The following is a 21583-nucleotide window of genomic DNA, read 5'->3' on the forward strand; positions in this document are numbered from 1 at the left end:
TTATAAAAGTCAAAGTCATCTGAGACCAAGGTCAGGCCATCTCCGTTCTGCCACATTTGGAGGGTTGCATTCAATCCTGGTTGCTCCATTAAAGGAAGGATGTGGGGATGTGGGGATGTGGAGGGATGTGGAGGGATGTGGAGGGATGTGGAGGGATTGCAGAAGGGGGTTATCACCATAGAGACTATTAGCTATAAGGAAGGGTTGGACAAACTTGACTGTTTTCTCTGGAGTATCCAAGGTTGAAGAGTGACTTGATAGAAATATATAAAATTAATGGGAGACATAGAGAGGCTAGATATTCAGTCTCTTACCCAGGGGAGAAGTGTCCAATGTTAGAGGGCATAGCTCAAAGGGGGAAAGTTTAAGGGAGATTTGTGACGCACATTTTGTACACAGAGAGTGGTAGGTGCATGGAACAAGCTGTCAGGAATGGAAGCAGACACGGCAGTAGTGTTTCTGAGACTTTTAGATGAAGGGATTACAGGGACAAGGATCACGTGCAGGCAAATATGGCTTGTTTCATTTGGCATCATGGTCAGTAGTTTTCTGTTTCCTATGTTCACCCACTGATCAAATAACCACTGTCATGGTTTGCATGTGAGGGCTGTTTTGTGGTCAAGAACAGAATCTCTGCATGAGCTAGTTTAGTATTATTGTTATTCACAAGATTGGCATTATTTTCTTGTATAGTCTAATTATTTATAATCTAAGTAGAGGGAAGTCTCATTTGCCAGGCTTTTAATATCCCATGATTATATCAAGCTGTCCATAATTTGGCTCAGAGAAGAGATGTAGAAAACAAAAGAGATTGATAGAGGAAAAGTGTGAGCTACTGCACTTAAGATACAGTCGAGGACAGTGCAGTAGGACTTCTTAGATTCTTTGCCTAATGTGGGGAGCTAAATGGGATCCTTTGAGTACTGCAGCAGGGAAGCAGGCTTTTCAGTCTGAATCATCGGTGCTAACCATGGTGCCCACCAAGCTTGTCCCTTTTGTCCACATATTCCCCTTCAAGCTGCACCCCCCAGCAACCCCCGATTTAACCCTAGCCTAATCGCTGGGCAATTTACAATGACCGGATAACTTACCAACCGGTAAGTCTTTGGATGGTGAGAGGAAACCAGAGCACCAAGAGAAAACCCATGTGGTCAGGGGCAGAACATACAAACTCCTTACAGACAGCAGCAGGAGTTGAAGCTCGGTCACTGATACTGTAAAGCATTGTACTAACTACCATGCCACCGTGCTGCCAATATCTCTCTACTATAGTGTATATCCCCCTAAACATTTTCTATTCATGTACTTATCCAAATGTCTTTTAAATGTTGTTATTGTACCTGCCTCAACCTTTTCCTCTAGCATCTCATTCCATGTATGCACCACACTATGCATAAAGAAGTTGCCCTTCTAATCTTAAACCATCAGGTTTCTAGTTCCTCTCCCCTGGAAAAGAGACTATGTGAGTTCATCCTATACCCGTCACAATTTTATACACCTCTATCTGTGAGGCCGCCTCTCAATCTCCTACAATCCAAGGAATAAACTCCTACCCTGTCCAACCTCTCCCTAAAACTCGGGCACTCGAGTCCTGGCAGCATCCTTGTAAATCTTCTCTGCAGTCATTCCAGCTTAATGATGTCTTTCCTATAGATAGATAGATAGATAGATACTTTATTGATCCCAAAGGAAATTACAGTATCACAGTTGCATTACAAGTGCACTGATATACAAATACTAGAAGAGAAGTAAGAAAGACTAAAAAATAAAGTTACCACAAACAGTCTAACAAGAGAGAGCCATCACTTCCCCATCTACAGAGCCAGCCTCTTTTATCAGTTTATTGAACTTCTTGGCATCACCCATGTTGATGCCATTGCCCCAGCACACCACCGCTTAGAAAATTGTGCTGGCAACAACAGACTAGTAGAACATGTGAAGGAGAGGCCTGCATACTCCAAAGGACCTCAGTCTCCTCAGGAAGTAGAGGCTACTCTGGTCCTTCTTGTACACAGCCTCTGTGTTGGTGCTGCACTCAAGTCTGTCATCCAGGTGTACCCCCAGGTACTTGTAGATCCTCACTATCAATAGTAACAGGGAGCAGTGCAGGCTTCGTCTTCCTAAAGTCCATCACCATCTCCTTTGTTAAGCTGCAGATGATTCAGCTTGCACTATTTGACAAAGTCCTGCACCTGGGGCCTTCGTTCATCCTCCCATCCTCCCTTTATACACCCAACTACTGCTGAGTCATCAGGGAATTTTTGCAGATGTCAAGACTCAGTGTTGTATCTAAAGTCCGAGGTATACAGGGTAACCAGGAAGGGAGCCAGTACAGTTCTCTGTGGGGCCCCAGTGTTGCTTATAGCCATGTCTGACACACAGCTCTGAAGCCATGCAAACTGTGGGTCTGCCAATCAGGTAGTCCATTATCCAGGATACAAAGGAAGTGCCAACCTGCACTGAACGGAGCTTTTCCCCCAGTGATGAGGGCTGTATGGTATTGAAGGCGTATGAGAAATCACAGTGCTGCCCTGTTTATCCAAATGTGAGTAGGTTCTGTTCGGCGGTAGACGGCTGCATCTCCGACTCCAGTTTGCTCCTGGTAGGCAAACTGCAAGGGATTGAGGAAAACACAAAATACTAAAAGTAGAAATGGTCTCATTTTGCAGAACCAAAATAATGCCTTTCATCCTGGCAAATTCTATCGGTAAAGGACATTGAAAAAAAATCTAGATTGCTTAGTTGGAACTAGTAGAATGGAGCCTAATGGATGGTTTCACACTTCTGATTAAAGTGTACAAAGGAAATTTGATGCAGAAGCCAATGTTTTACTGAGAGCATGTTTCAGATTGATGGCCTCTTGGTCCTGACAAAGTCATTGAGCTGAAATATTAATGTAACATTTTCTCCACAGCTGCTGCCTGATCTGCTGTGAACTTCCACCAGTTTTCAATTCAATTATTCATTCTGTACTTAAGTTTTCAGCCATAAAGAATGACAGACAAGAAACAGACTGGAAGATTTGTTTTATGATCTAGGAATTAATTTTATCTGGAAGAAAAGATCACCTGTTCTTTTCAGACATTTTTAATATTCAGTATATTTGAAGAAATGTGTTATGATTTGTTGCATTTGCATTATTATTTCATTCTACATTTCTCTGTCATCCTTTCCTCTTTCTTTTATGTGTGTCCAACAGTCTTCAACATTTTTCCATCTGGGATCTCTCTCTAATATATCTGTCCATCACCGAAACTCTTGCTAACTCATTTCTAATCTATATCAGCTTCTACCCTCCCCCCTAATATAGCAATGTCACTACCACCACTGCACCCCTGTTAACATGGAGAGCTTGCCTCCTTTGTCTTTTCACGCTGTGCTACCTATAGGTTGTATTAACAGTGGGTCTTTCCATTTCTTCAGTATTAATGTATCTAGGTATGACGGTTGACAGACTTAACACCAGTTTTTTATTAGCTTTTTAGGCTGTTATGCCATGTATTTCATGCAAAAATTTGTGTTTGCTATAATACTAATTTTATTTAAAATGTGTGATCATTGTCAAAAGATCTTACATTGGCAAGTAAGTCCACTAATTCCACTGAATAAAAGAAACACACCTATCAAAATCTAAAGAACAGAAGAGCTATTAAAAATATATGAAGAATAAGGATTACTTTTACTTTCTGCAGTGACGCACAAAGGTGGGACTGATTCACATGGCTACTATATATTCTTTCTCAATTTTCATTTCCATTAATTTCACTTCCTCAGATCTATAATGAGCTGGTGAATGCATCAGCACATTTAAGCTACTGTTCAAAGTGACAAGTATCCTTCAGTGGACCTTACTTCAAAGTTTCTCCAAAAAAGTGCTCATATGGCTGGCAAGCATGCTCCTACATAAATAAGAATATAGCATGGGGGAGATCTTAAGAAGTTTTTTTGCATCAGTATTTATTCAGGAAACTGGCACAGTGTATATGAAAGGAAGGGAAACAGGCAGTAGTGTCATGGAACATATAGAGATTAAAGAGGAGGAGGTGCTTGCTGTCTTACAGCGAATAAAGGTAGATAAATCCCCCGGGCCTGACATGATATTTCCTCAGACCTTGAGAGAGACTAGTGTAGAAATTGCAGGGGCCCTGGCAGAAATATTTAAAATGTCCTTAGCCATGGGTGCAGTGCCGGAGGATTGGAGGGTAGCTCATGTTGTTCCATTGATTAAAAAAGGCTCCAAAAGTAAAGCAGGTAATTACAGGCCGGTGAGCCTGACATCAGTAGTAGGTAAATTATTGGAAAGTGTTCTGAGAGATCGGATATACAAGTATTTGGACAGCCAAGGGCTGATTAAGGATAGTCAGCATGGCTTTGTGCGTGGTAGATCGTGTTTAATGTACCTTCTAGAGTTTTTCGAGGAGGTTACCAAGAAAGTAGATGAAGGAAAGGCTGTGGATGTTGTCTACATGGTCTTTAGTAAGGCCTTTGACAGGGTCCCACATGGGAGGTTAGTTCAGAAGGTTCAGACACTAGGTATCCATGGAGAGGTTGTAAACTGGCTTCGAATTTGTCTGTGTGGGAGAAGACAGAGAGTGGTAGTGGATGATTGCTTATCAGACTGGAGGCCTGTGACTAGTGGTGTGCCTCAGAGATCTGTGCTGGGACCATTGTTGTCTGTTGTCTATATCAATGATTAGATGATAATGTGGTAAATTGGATCAGCAAGTTTGCTGATGACACTAAGATTGGAGGCGTTTTGGACTGCGAAGAAGGCTTTCAAAGCTTGCAGAGGGATCTGGACCAACTGGAACAATAGGCCAGAAAGTGGCAGATGGAATTTAATGCAGACAAGTGTGAGGTGTTACATTTTGGAAGGACAAATCAAGGTAGGACATACACAATAAATGGTAGGGCACTGAGGAGTGCGGAGGAACAAAGGGATCTGGGAGTTCAGATACATAATTCCCTGAAAGTGGCATCACAGGTAGACAGGGTTATAAAGAAGGCTTTTGGCATCCTGGCATTCATTAATCAAAGTATTGAGTATAGGAGTTGGGATGTTATGGTGAGGTTGTATAAGACACTGGTGAGGCCAGATTTGGAGTATTATGTGCAGTTCTGGTCACCTACCTATAGGAAGGATATTAGTAAGATTGAAAGAGGGCAGAGAAGATTTACTAGGATGTTGCCGGGTCCTCAGGAGTTGAGTTACAGTGAAAAATTGAACAGGTTAGGACTTTATTCCTTGGAGCGTAAAAGAATGAAGGGAGATTTGATAGAGGTTTACAAAATTATGAGGGGTATAGACAGAGTAAATGCGAATAGGCTCTTTCCACTTAGATTAGGAGAGATAAATATGAGAGGACATGGCTTTAGGGTGAAAGGGGAAAGGTTTAGGAGGAACTTCTTCACTCAACAGACACAAACATTTTGTGTCTGTTCTGGGTTTCCAGCATCTGCAGAATTTCCTGGGTTTAGGAATTTACTTGAGATGCCCATACTGATTGCTTCTGTGCAAACCTATGTGGGGGGGGCAAGTGATGTTGAGGAAGCAAGGAGCCTGCAGAAGAACTTCGACAGATTAGGAGAATGGGCAAAGTAGTGGCAGATGAAATACAGAATAGGAAAGTGTATGGTCATAAACTTTGGTAAAAGGATTATAGGTGTAGACTATTTTCTAAATGGGAGCTAATTGAAAAATTGGAGTTGCAGAAAAATTTATGAGTCCTAATGCAGGATTCCCTCAAGGTTAACTTGCAGATTGAGTCGATAGTACAGAACACAAATGCTATGCTAACAGTCATTTTAAGAAGACTATAATACTAGAGCAAGAGTGTTATGCTTGCTTTATACTCTAGTCAGACAACATTTAAGAACATAAGACATAGGAGCAGAATTAGGCCATCTGGCCCATCGAGTCTACTCCACCATTCAATCCTGGCTGATCCTTTTTTTTTATCTCCTCTATCAACCCCAGTTCCTGGCCTTCTCCCTATAACCTTTGATGTCCAATCAAAAACCTATCAATCTCTGCCTTAAATACACCCAATGACCTGGCCTCCACAGCTGCATGTGGCAACAAATTCCACAAATTCACCACCCTTTGGCTAAAGAAATTTCTCCGCATCTCCATTTTGAAAGGGTGCCCCTCTATCCTGAGGCTGTGTCCTCTTGTCCTAGACTCTCCCACCAAGGGAAATATCCTTTCCACATCTACTCTGTCTAGGCCTTTCAACATTCGAAAGGTTTCAATGAGATCCCCCCCTCATCCTTCTGGCATTCCTCGTATGATAACCCTTTCATTCCTGGAATCATTCTTGTGAACCTCCTCCGCAGCCTCTCCAATGCCAGCACATCTTTTTTAAGATGAGGGGCCCAAAACTGTTAACAATACTCAAGGTGAGGCCTCACCAGTGCCTTATAAAACCTCAGCATCACATCCTTGCTCTTGTATTCTAGACCTCTTGAAACAAGTACTAACATGGCATTTGCCTTCCTCACCACCGAGTCAACCTGCAAGTTAACCTTTAGGGTGTTCTGCACAAGGACTCCCAAGTCCCATTGCATCTCAGATTTTTGGATTTTCTCCTTGTTTAGAAAATAGTCTGCACATTCTATGGTTCTATTTATTTCTACTACCAAAGTGCATTTGCCACTTTCTTGCCCATTCTCCTAATCTGTCTAAGTCCTTCTGCATCCTACCTCTTTCCACAACACTACCTGCCCTTCCACCCACCTTTGCATCATCTGCAAACTTGGCAACAAAGCTATCTATTTATAAATCATGTATATACAGCATAAAAAGAATCAGTCCCAACACCGACCCCTGCAGAACACCACTAGTCACTGGCAGCCAACCAGAAAAGGATCCTTTTATTCCCACTCACTGCCTTCTTCCAATCAACCAATGCTCTAACCGTGTTGTAACTTTCCTGTAAAACCATGGGCTCTTAACTTGGTAAGCAGCCTCATGTGTGGCACCCTGTCAAAGGCCTTCTGGAAGTCCAATTATACAACATCCTCTTTATCTATCCTACTTGTAATCCAACAGGTTCATCAGGCCGGATTTTCCATGAAGGAAACCATGCTGACTTTGTACTATCTTGTCCTGTGTCACCAAGTACTCCATCACCTCATCCTTAACAACTGACTCTAACATCTTACCAACCACGGCGGTCAGACTAACTAGTCTATAACATCCTTTCTGCTGCCTTCCTCTTTCTTAAAGAGTGGAGTGACATTTGCAATTTTCCAGTCCTCTGGCACCTTGCCAAAGTCCAATGATTTTTGAAAGATCATTTCTAATGCCACCACAATCTCTAACGCTACCTCCTTCAGAACCCTGGTCCTGTGTAGTTCATCTGGTCCGGGTGATTTATGTACCTTTAGGTCTATCAGCTTTTTGAGCACCTTCTCTCTTGTAATAGTAACTGCATCCACTTCTCTTCCTTCACACACGACAACATCCGGCATACTGCTAGTGTCTTCCACAGTGAAGACTGATGCAAAATACTCAATTAGTTCATCAGCTTTCTCCTTGTCTCCCGTTATTATTTCTCCCCCCTCATTTTCTAGTGATCCTATATCCACTCTCATTTCTCTTTTATTTTAACATTCTTTGAAAAACTTTTAGTTTGATAGTATTTGCTAGCTTGTATTCGTATTTCACCTTTTCCTTTCTAATGATATTTTTAGTTGCTCTCTGTAAGTTTTTTAAAACATCCCAATCTTCTATCTTCCCATTAATTTTTGCTTTGTTGTATGTCCTTTCTTCTGCTTTTACAATAGCTTTGACTTCCCTTGTCAGCCACAGTTGTACTATTTTACCATTTGAGTATTTCTTGATTTTTGGAATACATGTCCCGCAATTTCCTCATTTTTCCCAGAAACTCAAGCCATTGCTGCTCTGCTGACATCCCTGCCAGCAGCTCCTTCCAATTTACTATGGCCAACTCCTCACTCATACCACTGTAATTTCCCTTACTCCACAGAAATACTGCTACGTCAGACTTTACTTTCTCCCTAGCAAATTTCAAATTGAACTCAATCATGTTGTGATCATTGGTTCCTAAGGGTTCTTTTACCTTAAGCTCCCTAATCGCCACTGGTTCATTACATAACACACAATCCAGTATAGCTGATCCCCTAGTAGGCTCAATGACAAACTACTTTAAAAAGCCATCTTTTAGGCATTCAACAAACTCACTCTCTTGAGATCCATTACCAACCTAATTTTCCCAATCGACCTGCATGTTAAGATCTCCCATGACTACCATAACATTGCCCTTCAGACTTGCCTTTTCTATTTCATGCTGTAATCTGTGGTCCACCTCCCCGACACTGTTGGGTGACCTATATATAACTGCCATCAATGTCCTTTTACCCTTGCAGTTTCTTAACTCAACCCACAAGGATTCAATATCTTCTCATCCTACGTCACATCTTTCCATTCAATTACCAGTAGAGCCACACCATCCCCTCTGCCTACCTTCCTATCCCTCCAATATAACATGTAACCTTGGACATTCAGCTCCCAACTACAACCATCCTTCACCTACGATTCAGTGATGGCCACAACATGATACCTGGCAATCTGTAATAGTGCAACAAGATCATCCACCTTATTTCTTATACTACACACATTTAGATAAAACACCTTGAGTACCATATTTGCTATCCTTTCTGATTCTGCATCCCTAAGGTTTGGATACTCAGCCTCTTGGCTGCAACTAAGTCCCATCACCTGCCTGCCCTTCCTGACAGTCTGACTGCACGCTATCTTTACTTTGGTGTATTGTAAACAGTTTGGGGCCTCTTTTCTAAGGATGTGCTGGAATCAGAAAGGATCCAGAGGAGGTTTACGAGAATGATCCCAGAAATGAAAAGGTTAATGTGTGAGGAGCATTTGATGGCTCCGGCTCTGTACTCTCTAGAGTTTAGAAGAATAAAAGGGGAATCTCATTGAAACCTACCAAATACTGAAATGCACTGAGTGGATGTTTCCAATAGTGGGAGAGTCCAAGTTCAGAGTCACAGCCTCAGAATAGAAGGAGTCCCTCTAGAACTGAGATGAGGAGGAAGTTCTCTAGCTAGAGGGTGGTAAATCTGTGGAATTCATTGCTACAGACAGCTGTGGAGGCTAAGTCATTGGGTATATATAAAGTGGTGGTTGCCAGGTTCTTGATTAGTAAGGACATAAAGGTCATGGGAGAAGGCAGGAGAATGCAGTTGAAAGAGAAAATAAATCAGTCATGATCGAATGGTAGAGCAAACTCGATGGGACAAATGGTCTAATTCTACTGCTATGTCTTATGGACATGGTCTATAAACTGTGTGTGGGCACTCTGTGAGAACAAGATGCATTCGGCTGTAATTTAATCTCACCTCACCAGCTCTACACAGAATATACTCAGTCTTTATCACTTTCTTTTTCTTTAGTCTCTTCCATAGACTGCATTTTAAGTCGCCGGAGGGCTGGATGAATGAGACATTACATGACATGCATTATGTGGCTCTGGAAGCTCTAAGCTGTCTTTGGTGCTGGCCAACCTCATGGGCAGCATGGGTGTGGTGCAGGCTCAAATTCCAACTCCAGGATGCATCAGTGTCCAGGAGCTGCTCACCTCCATCATGAGCAACCAAAAGCCAGTCAAGGAGTTGGTCAAACAGCCAGCGCGTGGTGGTTAGCATAACACTTTACACGGCTGCCTGTAAGGAATTTGTTCATTCTCCCATGGCCACATGGGCTGCTCTGGTTTCTTCCCATATTCCAAAGACATTCCAGTTGGTAGATTAATTGGTCATTGTAAATTGTCCCATGATTAGGCTAGGATTAAACTGGAGGATTTCTGGGCAGTATGACTCAAAGAGCCATAAGGGCCTATTCCACGCTGTATCTCAAGAAATAAACTTCAGCTGAATAAGAAAAAGGAGCACATAGAGTACGTAGTCCTGTATATCATGTAATGTCCCATTCATCCAGCATTCCTGTAACCTGAAATGTTTCCAGTCCAGCACTGCCTCCAAATATTATGAGGGAGGTGTGCAAAGAATGCCATCAAGTGGAGTTGCTTTCCCCATCTGACTATCTTTACTCATCCAACAATAAAATGTGTATCTTCTTTGAAATGGACTTGAGGGTTTTTGGCTCCTGTTCTCAATCTTTATCAGTCTCTTTTTCTTTAGTCCTCCATAGATGCGTTTTATGGCTAAGATTCAATTCTTCAGCTTGTCACTCAAGAGTTGAATCTTAGCCATAAAACACTTCTATGGAAGAGACCAAAGAAAAAAAAAATTGATAAAATTGAAAACTGATACCAAAAAAAACCCAAAGCCAGCAATCTGTTGAGTCCTCATACCATCAGTGGCACATTATAAACATCTGAATTTAACAATAAGAAACTAGTCAGAGAATTTAGGACTTCCCTTCCATCTCAGCACCTCCAGATACCACTCTCCTTGCCTGCACCTGAACCCACCTGTCCAGAATTCTGATCCTGCATCAAAATTGGTAGTGTCAAGACAGATGGGTCCCAAGGCAGGTTTGGCGAACGGGAATAGCCGTCCATAAGATCCACCAGAACTTCCACCACACTCCCATAATTCATTTTCCAACTTTTTTTTTCTTTGGATTTCAAATCTGAGCATAAAGTCCTCAGGTTAACCCATGATATTTGGAAAAAGGTAAAGATACGTGCGTTGCCAAGTAAAAGGCAAAGATTATTATAAGTGGACGTTTTGTAAGGCATTGATACCACAAAAATGTGTGTCCAGGAAACATTGAAATGGTAACAAAAGTATTTGGCTAATTCCTTTACACTTCACTGAAAGTGCTGATTCCTTATCACCTACTGAATATCAGCTACAGGCTTCTAAATATGAACAGCAATTCCTCTTACAACTTTGTCTAATTACCAAATATTCACATAGAAGACTTGGATAATGGAGAGTGAAACATTCTGGGCATGCCCAAAGCCCAATACTACTCAAAGAAGCCTGGGAGTGTTGATGCATCTTTTGCAGCCTTACCAGTTGCATAAGATGCATCACCTCGGGCTCAAGAGGTTTTAGGCCACCAGTGTGAGTGCATTGCTATGCTCAGTCTTGCAACATTGATGAAGGTAGTGAGAAAGTTTCACTCATGCAGGAAAAGTATTTGCTCTCTCAACCTCTGGCAAGCCCACTCAGTTATAGATAAAGCCTACCGAGCTGTACAGCCAGGAAAACTACTCTACTGTTTGAACAGGATGGTGGAAATTACAACATGAAATAGTTGTCGACTCTGGCATTTTACCCACAACCATGTTGGTTACCATTCATTCTCCAAAAGGCAAAAGTGTACATAACACTCTCTGGATTTGGGAATATATTGTGTCATCATAAGTACCAATTTAAGACCATTCTTTCTTCCAAATATAAGAAGATTCAAAATTTCTCACTTCCAGTTAATTACATCCAGTAACTCCATTATAGAATCACTTAGTACTGATATTTAATTGGTTCATTTAGTGTCCTAATAAATACTGACAAACACATTAAATTATGTAGCACATTAAACCTTTTAGAATTTGCACAAAACACTTTACGTGTTATTATTCAAATTATTTAATAGAGCACCATAAAAACTTAACAGTTGTAATCATACTAATCTATATTGTCCTGTTCTGTTCCTCCCACTCCCTACACTTTAACATCCAACTTAGGTTGCTATAACAAATGACTCTCTGGATCCACTGTATACGGAGTCTAAGGAAAACTTGCAGATACAGTCTAACGAACCATCATCCTTAAATGTGTCTGTACCCTGTGTGTCCGCTGTGCAACCATCTATGGTGTTAGTGCCTGCCTCACCCAAAACACCAACCAAACACAGTGTCCACATCCAACAACACAGCCATAACCAATGCAACATTACTAACTATGTGACTTCACCACGTCACTTTCGGAATCCCTTCAGGGAACGCCCTGATTCTGCGGACCAGGAAGTCTCACAAATCTACAGCAGCAACAAGAGAGCTTCCAAACCTCCAATGTGCCCCCCGCTACCCACAAAAGTCTGCAGCAGTACAGGAAACCTCATGATTAAAGACATAAAAAAGTTCTACAGTGTAGACACACAAGGATTCTTGACCAAGCCCACATCGTGGTTAAATGATCCTCGGAGACATTCAATTGAAATCTGCTCCTCTGTCGAAGCAAGTCCTCAGCACCATTTCTCCTCGACATCCTGTTGTGCCATCAGCCAAGCAGTGTCAGAACTGGGTAGTCTGCAAGCAGTGCGGCAAAAGCAGAAAATGAGCCCTCCCTGCATCTCCATAGACCCGCCAGAGGGCAGACACACTACACTGCAAGGTACGCACGGACAAATGTCTTCTAGTGACATGTGCTTGAGAAGGCGTGCTCTATCCTGTGACTCTGCGCCTCACAAGGATTCTGTGGACCTTGCAGACCCACCACCTCCTGAAAGCACGCCCACCTCTCCATCCTCAGCAAGGGATTTGCTGACTCTTCCCAGCTTTTCCTTGGATCAGACTGAGGCAGACCTCTGAATGAGATTGTTTATTTGTTTTTGTTGCCAAAAAGACTATTTCTTTTCCATTCCTAGCATCAACCAAGAACTCTGCATTCTGACAGGCACTGGAAGTCGAGCCTCCACCAACTCCCCTAACTCTATCCAAACAGTAACCAAGGGTGTGGAGCCCTCACGATGCTGCTTTGCCTTGCATTCAAGCAGATGGGTGACTATACGTGTAGTCCAGTGCAGTGGAGCGTCACTTTTGTTTGATGCTAATGGTATTTTCATTTGAAATTGGAGGTAATATGCCAAGTGGCAATATTTTCTCAAAAAGTATCAGTACATTCCAGAGTTTACTTTGGATCTCAGATCAGGACAATTAACAATGGGCCTGTCATCAGCATCCCCAGAATGTTTTAAAGTGTTAATTAAAACTAATTTTTTAAAATCCAGTTGAGTTGGTCAGGACATTTTCTTTATTCCCTTTAAGGCACAGAGCAAGGATCCAGTCATTAATATATTTAGGAAAGAGATTTATAAATAAAGTAACCAACAATATTTACTCTGTCTGTGTGCTTAAGTGAACTTATTGGATGCTGGTATCAAAAAATGGCACTCCACTGTAACAGTGACTCTTAAGGTTATCTAAATTTGTGAAAGATGGCATAACCGTGAGACAATATTAAAATGCAGTTGTTGTTATGGGTTATACTTATGTTGTGGGGTCCTATGTTTCCAGAGTTTTTTCTCATTTTTACTTATTTATTTATCAATTGATTGGCTTCTTGCATCATTGGTTTAATTTTAACGACTCATATTAGTTTGTTAAATTAATGACATTTACATTTTAAAAGACTCAAATGAACTTGTCATTTCTTAAACAGTATTGGCTGCAGGCAACTCTCTGGGTTCTGAGGAATTAATCTGCAAGTGGTGCCTGGAGTTAATGTTTCTCCAGTTATGAAATGAATAGAGTTCACTTCAGTTCATACAGATGTTATTACTGTGCGGTCAGATATGTTTGTAATAGGAGTGTGGGAATGGTGCCATCAAATGGCCAAAGAATAATCATAAGAGGAGCTTGTACTAGATATATTGGAAAAAACCTTGTCTCAGTTAACATTACAGAATGTAACAATCCATGCTGATATGCAAATATGTTTTTAACATTTTAATTAGTCAACTCAATCAGTAAATTACTTATCCCAGCATTTTCTGCACATGGAAAATACTGTATATCTCCATTCACCAAAACATCATGACAATTTCCTATTTTCCATGTCCAGGATTGTAAACTAACTCATTATAAAAGAGGGGACAGGGTGGAATCAAAAAACTTAACATTTTCTAGTAATAATCATGACTGGTTGCCCTTTAAAATACCCACTGCTTTAAAACTTGCTAGGTGTGGTAAAGTTTTCTGAGATTCTAGGTAACCACATCCTTTGTAGCAGCTCTGTCCACATGTCCCCATTCATGATGGAACCTGATGCGTCACCATTCTTGTATCAAATAATGGTTCATCACCACAATTTGGATTTGGAGTAGGAGTGCAATGAATAGTGCAAATTGTATCAAACTTTTCTTAATGACAATTTTCTTTGTCCATATTCAAGAAGCACCACTTATTATTCTTTCTGTGAGTGCCATACAGCACTCATTTTACGGCCTCTGAGTGTTTGAAAGAAATCGATTTTCCACAGTTTATGCCATCCGGGGTCAATGTTTAACTGTGATGTCACCGGTGGATATCAGCCAAAACTTCCTAATGATGGACATTCAAAAACCCTTAACACAAGATCTAAGTTTTGTGTCATCCCATCTGAGGCATCAGGCCATATTGAAATGACACCAAGCATCTTGTAGGAGTGTTAATGAATTCTGGTACTACAGATGGCAAAGAATAAATTATTTGGTTGTCCAATATATGGAACAGTATTTAAATCCCTAATTTTCTTGGGGCACATGCCCAACCATGGAGTGTCCGTTGCTAAATGTGTGCACGCTCTTTGTTTGAGAACATTTTACATTTTATCATCACAGCTCAATCACATTGATTCAGTTAGTTCAAAGCACACCAGCACTTTAACATTGCAGATTACTGTGTGCAGTCTGAGCATTGCGGTGATCTTTACCATTGCTAGTTTATGTGTGCATAGGTGGGTGAGTGTATGTGAGTAAATGTGGAATCAGTTGTCAGTATACTGTAGATTACGCATCTACAGCTGTTGCACATATGTTATAGGACCATTTTCATTAAGATCTTTAACCAGCTAGAAATTATCTTTATTTAAATCCAAGTACCTTGGGCTTGAATAGCATTAACTCCAGCACAAGGAAAAAGTAATTAACATTGTAAAACTTAAGGGGTCTAATAGTGGCCACTGCTGCAACCTGTTTCTTCCTTTCATATAGAATACATTGCAGAGAAAATACTGATCAAAACAAATGAAGTGGAGTGAAATGTTAATATTTATGTAGTATATATTATAGAGAAATTGTATTTAATATTGTTAAATTCTACACTGTATTCAGGTATTTTTGGACCGTATAGTGGGTCAACCAATCAGGGCAACAAAATGAGAAAATAAATTAAGCTAAACAGATTCTTAAGACAGAGGTTCTAATGAAATAACTTAGGAAATCACCTCAAAAACTCTGAATCATGATTTATGCAATTTTGTTGATTCCATTATTGATCCTTTTGAATGCATTGATTGATAGTTGTAAAGTGTTTTCCAAAGAAAGGATTGCATTACAGTCATTCAGCTCAAACTCTCAGAGTCCCTTTTTCACTGTCAGAACTGATTTGAGAAACAATTCTCTGTCTATTGACTTCAAATAATATACTGACAGAATGCTGGATTTTAACCTTGATTAGATTCATCAGGCTAACATCATCACACACTTGACAAACTAAGCTAAAGGGCAGGAGAGAAACACTTTTCTCTAGTCCAGAGCTAGTGAATTTAATATTGTATTTAAAGTTAGGTTTTCAAGGGTAGGTACCACTATTTCACAAAAAGAATTGTGAGGTTCCTCCACCAAAAATTTCAAAATTTTAGATTGCTGTTAGGGCTATCGATGCACATGAAGTCAATTGGGTAACTACACAGAAACAAGAAAACTACCTAAATGTAGGACTGAGCAGTCTCGAGGATCATTGTGTCTAACTCTGGTTTCCAAGTTCCTGATCAAAGTTAAGAAACTCGGAGAGGGGTAAATGGCAATCCACATTTTGGTTCGCTGTATTGTCTACACAGTGCAGACCTTCAACAACTTAACATATAATCCTTGTTTTATGTGCCAAGATTTTTGTCTACTGGAAAGCATCAGGTGGCATCAGTAATAGAACATGATTCTGAAATCTTAAAAGTAATGTTGTCATTTTTAATGTGCTTTGCATTTAAGAACTAAGACTCTTATTGAGATGTGTCCCTTCCATTTCTAGTCCCTGTATTTGCTCCATTCAATATCTCCACAATTATAAAAACAAATTCATACAATTATAAAACAAATCTTGTACAATTTCCTGCCAAAAATTCAAGAGAAAATTATTTCCTCATTTCTAAAACATTGCTAACTAATGGGTGCAGATAATGTGTAATTTTCATGCAAATAGTTTTTTAGAATGCTACATTCTCAACTGAATCCCACTTAAGGAGTAAGAAGATTCTCCTCACTATTCTTTTTATAAATACATATCAATAGATTTTCCAAAGATGGATTTGCATATGAATGCATTTAGTGCTGGAGTACTGTTAGCTGCATCACAAACTTATGAATGAGGGTGTGAATGATGTCTTTAAGCACTATCTTTTTTTTTATCAAGCATGCCCTTGAAATTATTACAGTTCCATATCAGAAATGGGAACCGGTTCCAAACAGATTTGTCCCTTTTTAAAAATATTCTTTGTCATTACCTTAAAAAAAAACAGAAAGGAAGGGTGTTGGTGTTTGTTTTTAATCATCTAATTTATACCTGGGGGGTGCAGAAAAGAACAGGCAAAAGAATTAAATGTTGGGGAAGGTGACATTCTACTTTAAGGTTTGTACATCTGTTTAAAAAATCTTTTGAAAATTGTTGTAAGACTATTAAAATTGCAAAAAGACTATTTTTACAAAAAAGAAAAAAAACATGAAAAAGTTACTTCATGACAGTTGTTTCATTTATTGGATAATTTCTTACAGGTTACAAGAATGTCATTGAGGGGGACAATTCTGGTTTCAGTTATCTATTACCAAACAGCTATTAAAAATTTGATTAGGACATTGGAATTTCAAGTCGTGTAGGTACTGTTGTTTCAACTGAAAATACTATTTTACTGAAAAGTGAGGAATGCTACATGATGAAATTGCATTCATTCATTAGCCAGCAGGGACATGTCTGACTTAGAATATCCAGCATCTTTTCAATGCAGAAAAGCCAAGTAATGTTCTTGTCACCATTAATTTTGGGAAGAATGAAATGTGAAACTTTAACCAATAATAGAAGTATTGTCTTTCAATTGACAGTATTATATTCATCAAACATTACCTGGAGTTCTTCATAGTTTGATAACGATAACGATCATTTAGTAAATGACAGACTGCTTCGTCTTAGTTTTCACACCATCCTCCCCAAGTACAGGAATTATTTTAATTGGTTAAGTTTATCAATTAAAATTTGTATGAATTTATCTTATGTAAAGTCCATTACGGTAGAGGGAATAGATGTCTCTTTAGTCTAATACCTACTGAGAAATTGAACATATTTAACAATATATATTTATATCCTTACTGTTACCAACATGAACTGAATCCTCTTAAAAAGTCAATGTGTAATGTTTGACATGAAACAGTGACCACATTCATGCAGAAGATGATATGGTGTTTATGAGTGACAGCCAATAAGGAATAATGGTATAAAGTATCATGCACTAATATTTCTGTTCCTGCTGGCTCAGTAAGCAAGGGAGATCTCCAACCTTTTTCAGTGTCTGAAGATCAGTTGGAAAATAATGTCTGCAAAACTTTAAATTCCCTCCGAATGGACTGGCAACCAATGGCTTCACTGTTTTTCACAGCAGTTTTGAAAAAGGCGAGGGAACCTCAAAAAGCAAAGCAGAGTGCGTGCATCCAGTTGCAACCATGTCTTGTACTAACACATTTGCTCCATATCCTTGTGCAGAATGTTGGTTCCTTTAGATAAACTGTGTCCTGATTTTCTCAAATGTTTATGCAGTAGCCCTACTTTTATGTAGTTGAAACTGAATTTAAAATTATGCTTTAAAATAAATAGAGAAGATTCTCAATGTGTCATTCCTGACCTCATTTGCTGTGATAAATAATGAAGTAAACCTGATCATCACTACACACCAGTGAGAAGGAAGGGGAGGATGGAGAGTAAGGGAGGTTTATGCTGATTGTTGTATGTAGGCAAAGGGGGAGCCTTAGACATAAACGGTCAGATGGAAAAATCCCCTGAACCTGATGAAATCTATCCCAGCGTGTGATGAGAACCAGGAAGAGATTTCTGGGGCTCTGATGGAGATTTTAATACCATCTTTGGCTAAGGGTGAATTACCATAGAGTAGCAAATATTATTTCCATATTCAAAAAGGGTGATAGTGGTATCCAGTAAAACTGTAGAATTACATCAGTGGTAAGGAAACTCCGAAGTAAAAAATTCCAATGGTTAAGATTTATAATCACTCGGAAAGGCAGGGACTGATTAACCAGAGTTAGCATAGTTTTGTGTACTCAATCAGTTTTGTGCCTCACATAATCTGAGTTTTTAAAGGAGGTTACTAAGAAAATTGATTAAGGCAGGGCAGTAGATGTACGTGGACTTCAGCCTGGTTTTGTCAAGGTTCCATAAGGTAGATTGATCCAGAAAGATAAGGCCATGGTGGAAAGTTTATTTCTTGACTGGAAGTTTGTAACCAGTGGTGAACCATAGGGATCAGGACTGAGACCTTTGTTGTTGGTCATTTACATAGATAAGTGGCTTGGATGAGATTGTCTGTGGTCTGTTAATTAAGTTTGCTAATAACAAGAAGATTGGTAGTGTTGTAAATAGTGAGGATCATTGCCTAAGAATGTAGAGGGACATGGATCAGCTGGAAAGTTGGGCAGAGTCAAGGTATAAGACCATAATACTATAAGATATAGGAGCAGAGTTAGGCCATTTGGCCCATTGAGTCTGCTCCACCATTTCATCATGGCTGATCCATTTTCCCTCTCAGACCCACCTCCTGATTTCTCCCCATATCCCTTCATGCCCTGATCAACCTCTGCCTTAAATATACCCAAAGATATGGTCCCCACAGCTGCCCCTGGTAACGAATTCCACAAATTCAACACTCTCTGGCAAAAGAAATACCCCCTCATCTCTTTTCTAAAAGGACAACCCTCTATTCTGAGGCTGTGTCGTCTGGTCTTAGACTCTCGCATCACAGGAAACATCCTCTCCATGTCTGCTCTGTTGATGCCTCTCAATATTTGATTGGCTTCAATGAAATCACCCCTCATTCTTCTGAGTTCCAATGAATAGAGGCCCAGAGTCATCAAAAGCTCCTTATATGACAAGCCTTTCAATTCTGGAATCATTTTTATGAACCTCCTTTGAACCCTCTCCAATGTCAGCACATCCTTTCTTAAATAAGGGGACCAAAACTGCTTAGAATACTCAAAGTGAGGCCTCACCAGTGCTTTATAAAGCCTCAAACATCCCTCCTTTTATATTCGAGACCTCTCGAAACAAATGTTATATGGAAATAAATCCATAGATGAGTGAAGTAATGCATGTTGCGTCGTCTAAAATTGGGGGGTGGTGGTGGCAAATACAATGCCTATAAAGAGTATTCACCCTTCTTGGAAATTTTCCTGTTTTATTGTTTTACAACATTGAATCACTGTGGATTTAATTTGGCTTTTTTTGACACTGATTAACAGAAAAAGACTTTTTTTGTCAGAGTGAAAACCAATCTCTACAAAGTGATCTAAATGAATTACAAATATAAAACACAAGATAATTGATTGCATAAGTATCCACCACCTTTATTATGACACACCAAACCATCACTGGTGCAGCCAATTGGTTTTAGAGGTCACATAATTAGTTAAATAGAGATCACCATGTGCAGTCAAGGTGCTTCAGTTGTCTGTGGTAAAAATAACACTTGCATCTAGAAGATACAACCGCTGGCGAGTCAATATTCTGGCAAAAACTATACCATGAAGACAAAGGAATACTCCAAGCAACTCCACAAATAGATTATTGAAAAACACAAGTCAGGAGGTGGATACAAGAAAATTTCCAAGTCACTGAATATTCCTTGGAGTACAGTTAAGTCAGTCATCAAGAAATGGAAAGAATATGGCACAGCTGTAAATCTGCCTAGAGCAGGCTGTCCTCAAAAACTGAGTGTTCGTGTAAGAAGGGGACTTGTGAGGGAAGCCACCAAGCTTCAGTGGCTGAGATGGGAGAGACTGCGCATACAACAACTGTTGCCCAGATGCTTCACCAGTCGCAGCTTTATGGGAGATTGGCAAACTGTTGAAAAAACCTCACATGAAATCTCAGCTAGAGTTTGCCAGGAGGTATGTGGGAGACTCTGAAGTCGACTGGAAGAAGGGTCTATGGTCTGATGAAACCAAAATTGAGCTTCTTGGCCATCAGACCAAACCCTAATGTTTGGCATAAGTCAAACACTGCATATCATTAAAAACACACCACCCCTACTGTGAAGCATGGCGGTGGATGCATCACGCTGTGGGGATATTTCACTGCAGCAGGCCTTGGAAGGCTTGTGAAGACAGAGGGTAAAATGAATGCAGCAAAATACAGGCAAACAACAGGAATTCTGCAGATGCTGGAAATTCAAGCAACACACATCAAAGTTGCTGGTGAACGCAGCAGGCCAGGCAGCATCTCTAGGAAGAGGTGCAGTTGACGTTTCAGGCCGAGACCCTTCGTCAGGACTAACTGAAGGAAGAGTGAGTAAGAGATTTGAAAGTTGGAGGGGGAGGGGGAGATCCAAAATGATAGGAGAAGACAGGAGGGGGAGGGATGGAGCCAAGAGCTGGACAGGTGATTGGCAAAAGGGATACGAGAGGATCATGGGACAGGAGGTCCGGGAAGAAAGACAAGGGGGGGGGAACCCAGAGGATGGGCAAGGGGTATATTCAGAGGGACAAAGGGAGAAAAAGGAGAGTGAGAGAAAGAATGTGTGTATAAAAATAAGCAACAGATGGGGTACGAGGGGGAGGTGGGGCCTTAGCGGAAGTTAGAGAAGTCGATGTTCATGCCATCAGGTTGGAGGCTACCCAGACGGAATATAAGACGAATGAACAAGGGAGTCACATAGGGAGCGATCCTTTTTCTCCCTCTGTCCCTCTGAATATACCCCTTGCCCATCCTCTGGGTTCTCCCCACCCTTGTCTTTCTTCCCGGACCTCCTGTCCCATGCCCTTGGCTCCATCCTTCCCCCTCCTGTCTTCTCCTATCATTTTGGATCTCCCCCCCCCCCTCCAACTTTCAAATCTCTTACTCATTCTTCCTTCAGTTAGTCCTGACGAAGGGTCTCGGCCTGAATCGTCGACTGCACCTCTTCCTAGAGATGCTGCCTGGCCTGCTGTGTTCACCAGCAACTTTGATGTGTGTTGCTTAAAATACAGGCAAATCCTGGAGGTAAACCTGATGCAGTCTGCAAAAGAATGGAGACTTCAGAGAAGATTTTGTCTTCCATCAAGACAATGACCCAACCATAAAGCCAAAGCTACACAGGAATGGCTTAAAAATAACAAAGTTAATGTCCTGGAGTGGCCAAGTCAAAGTCCAGACTTCAACCCAAATGAGAATTTGTGGTAGGACTTGAAAAGGGCTGTTCACTTTCGATCCCCATGAAATCTGACAGAGCTCGAGCAGTTTTGTAATGAAAAATATGGAAAGATTGCAGTGTTCAAATTTGCAAAGCTGATAGAGACCTATCCACACAGGCTCGAGGCTGTAACTGCTGCCAACAGTATATCTACTAAATACTGACTTGGAGGAGGTTGATACTTAGGCAATCAATTACCTTGTGT

General features: G+C 40.5%; 1 protein-coding gene across 3 annotated transcripts in view; it reads left to right on the top strand.

Annotated features, from left to right (window-relative positions):
- The window catches only part of cacna1g (calcium channel, voltage-dependent, T type, alpha 1G subunit), a 363171-nt gene extending 345372 nt beyond the window's left edge, over nt 1–17799 (top strand). For all 3 annotated transcript variants that reach the window (XM_063074200.1, XM_063074202.1, XM_063074201.1), the window contains one exon: nt 11703–17799. In XM_063074200.1, the coding sequence (XP_062930270.1) occupies nt 11703–12548 (846 nt within the window). In that variant the 3' untranslated portion in view covers nt 12549–17799. The remainder of the gene's footprint in view (nt 1–11702) is intronic.
- The last annotated feature ends 3784 nt before the right edge of the window (nt 17800–21583 follow it).

The sequence above is a fragment of the Mobula hypostoma genome, chromosome 22, assembly GCF_963921235.1.
Source record: "Mobula hypostoma chromosome 22, sMobHyp1.1, whole genome shotgun sequence".
Lineage (NCBI taxonomy): Eukaryota > Metazoa > Chordata > Chondrichthyes > Myliobatiformes > Myliobatidae > Mobula > Mobula hypostoma.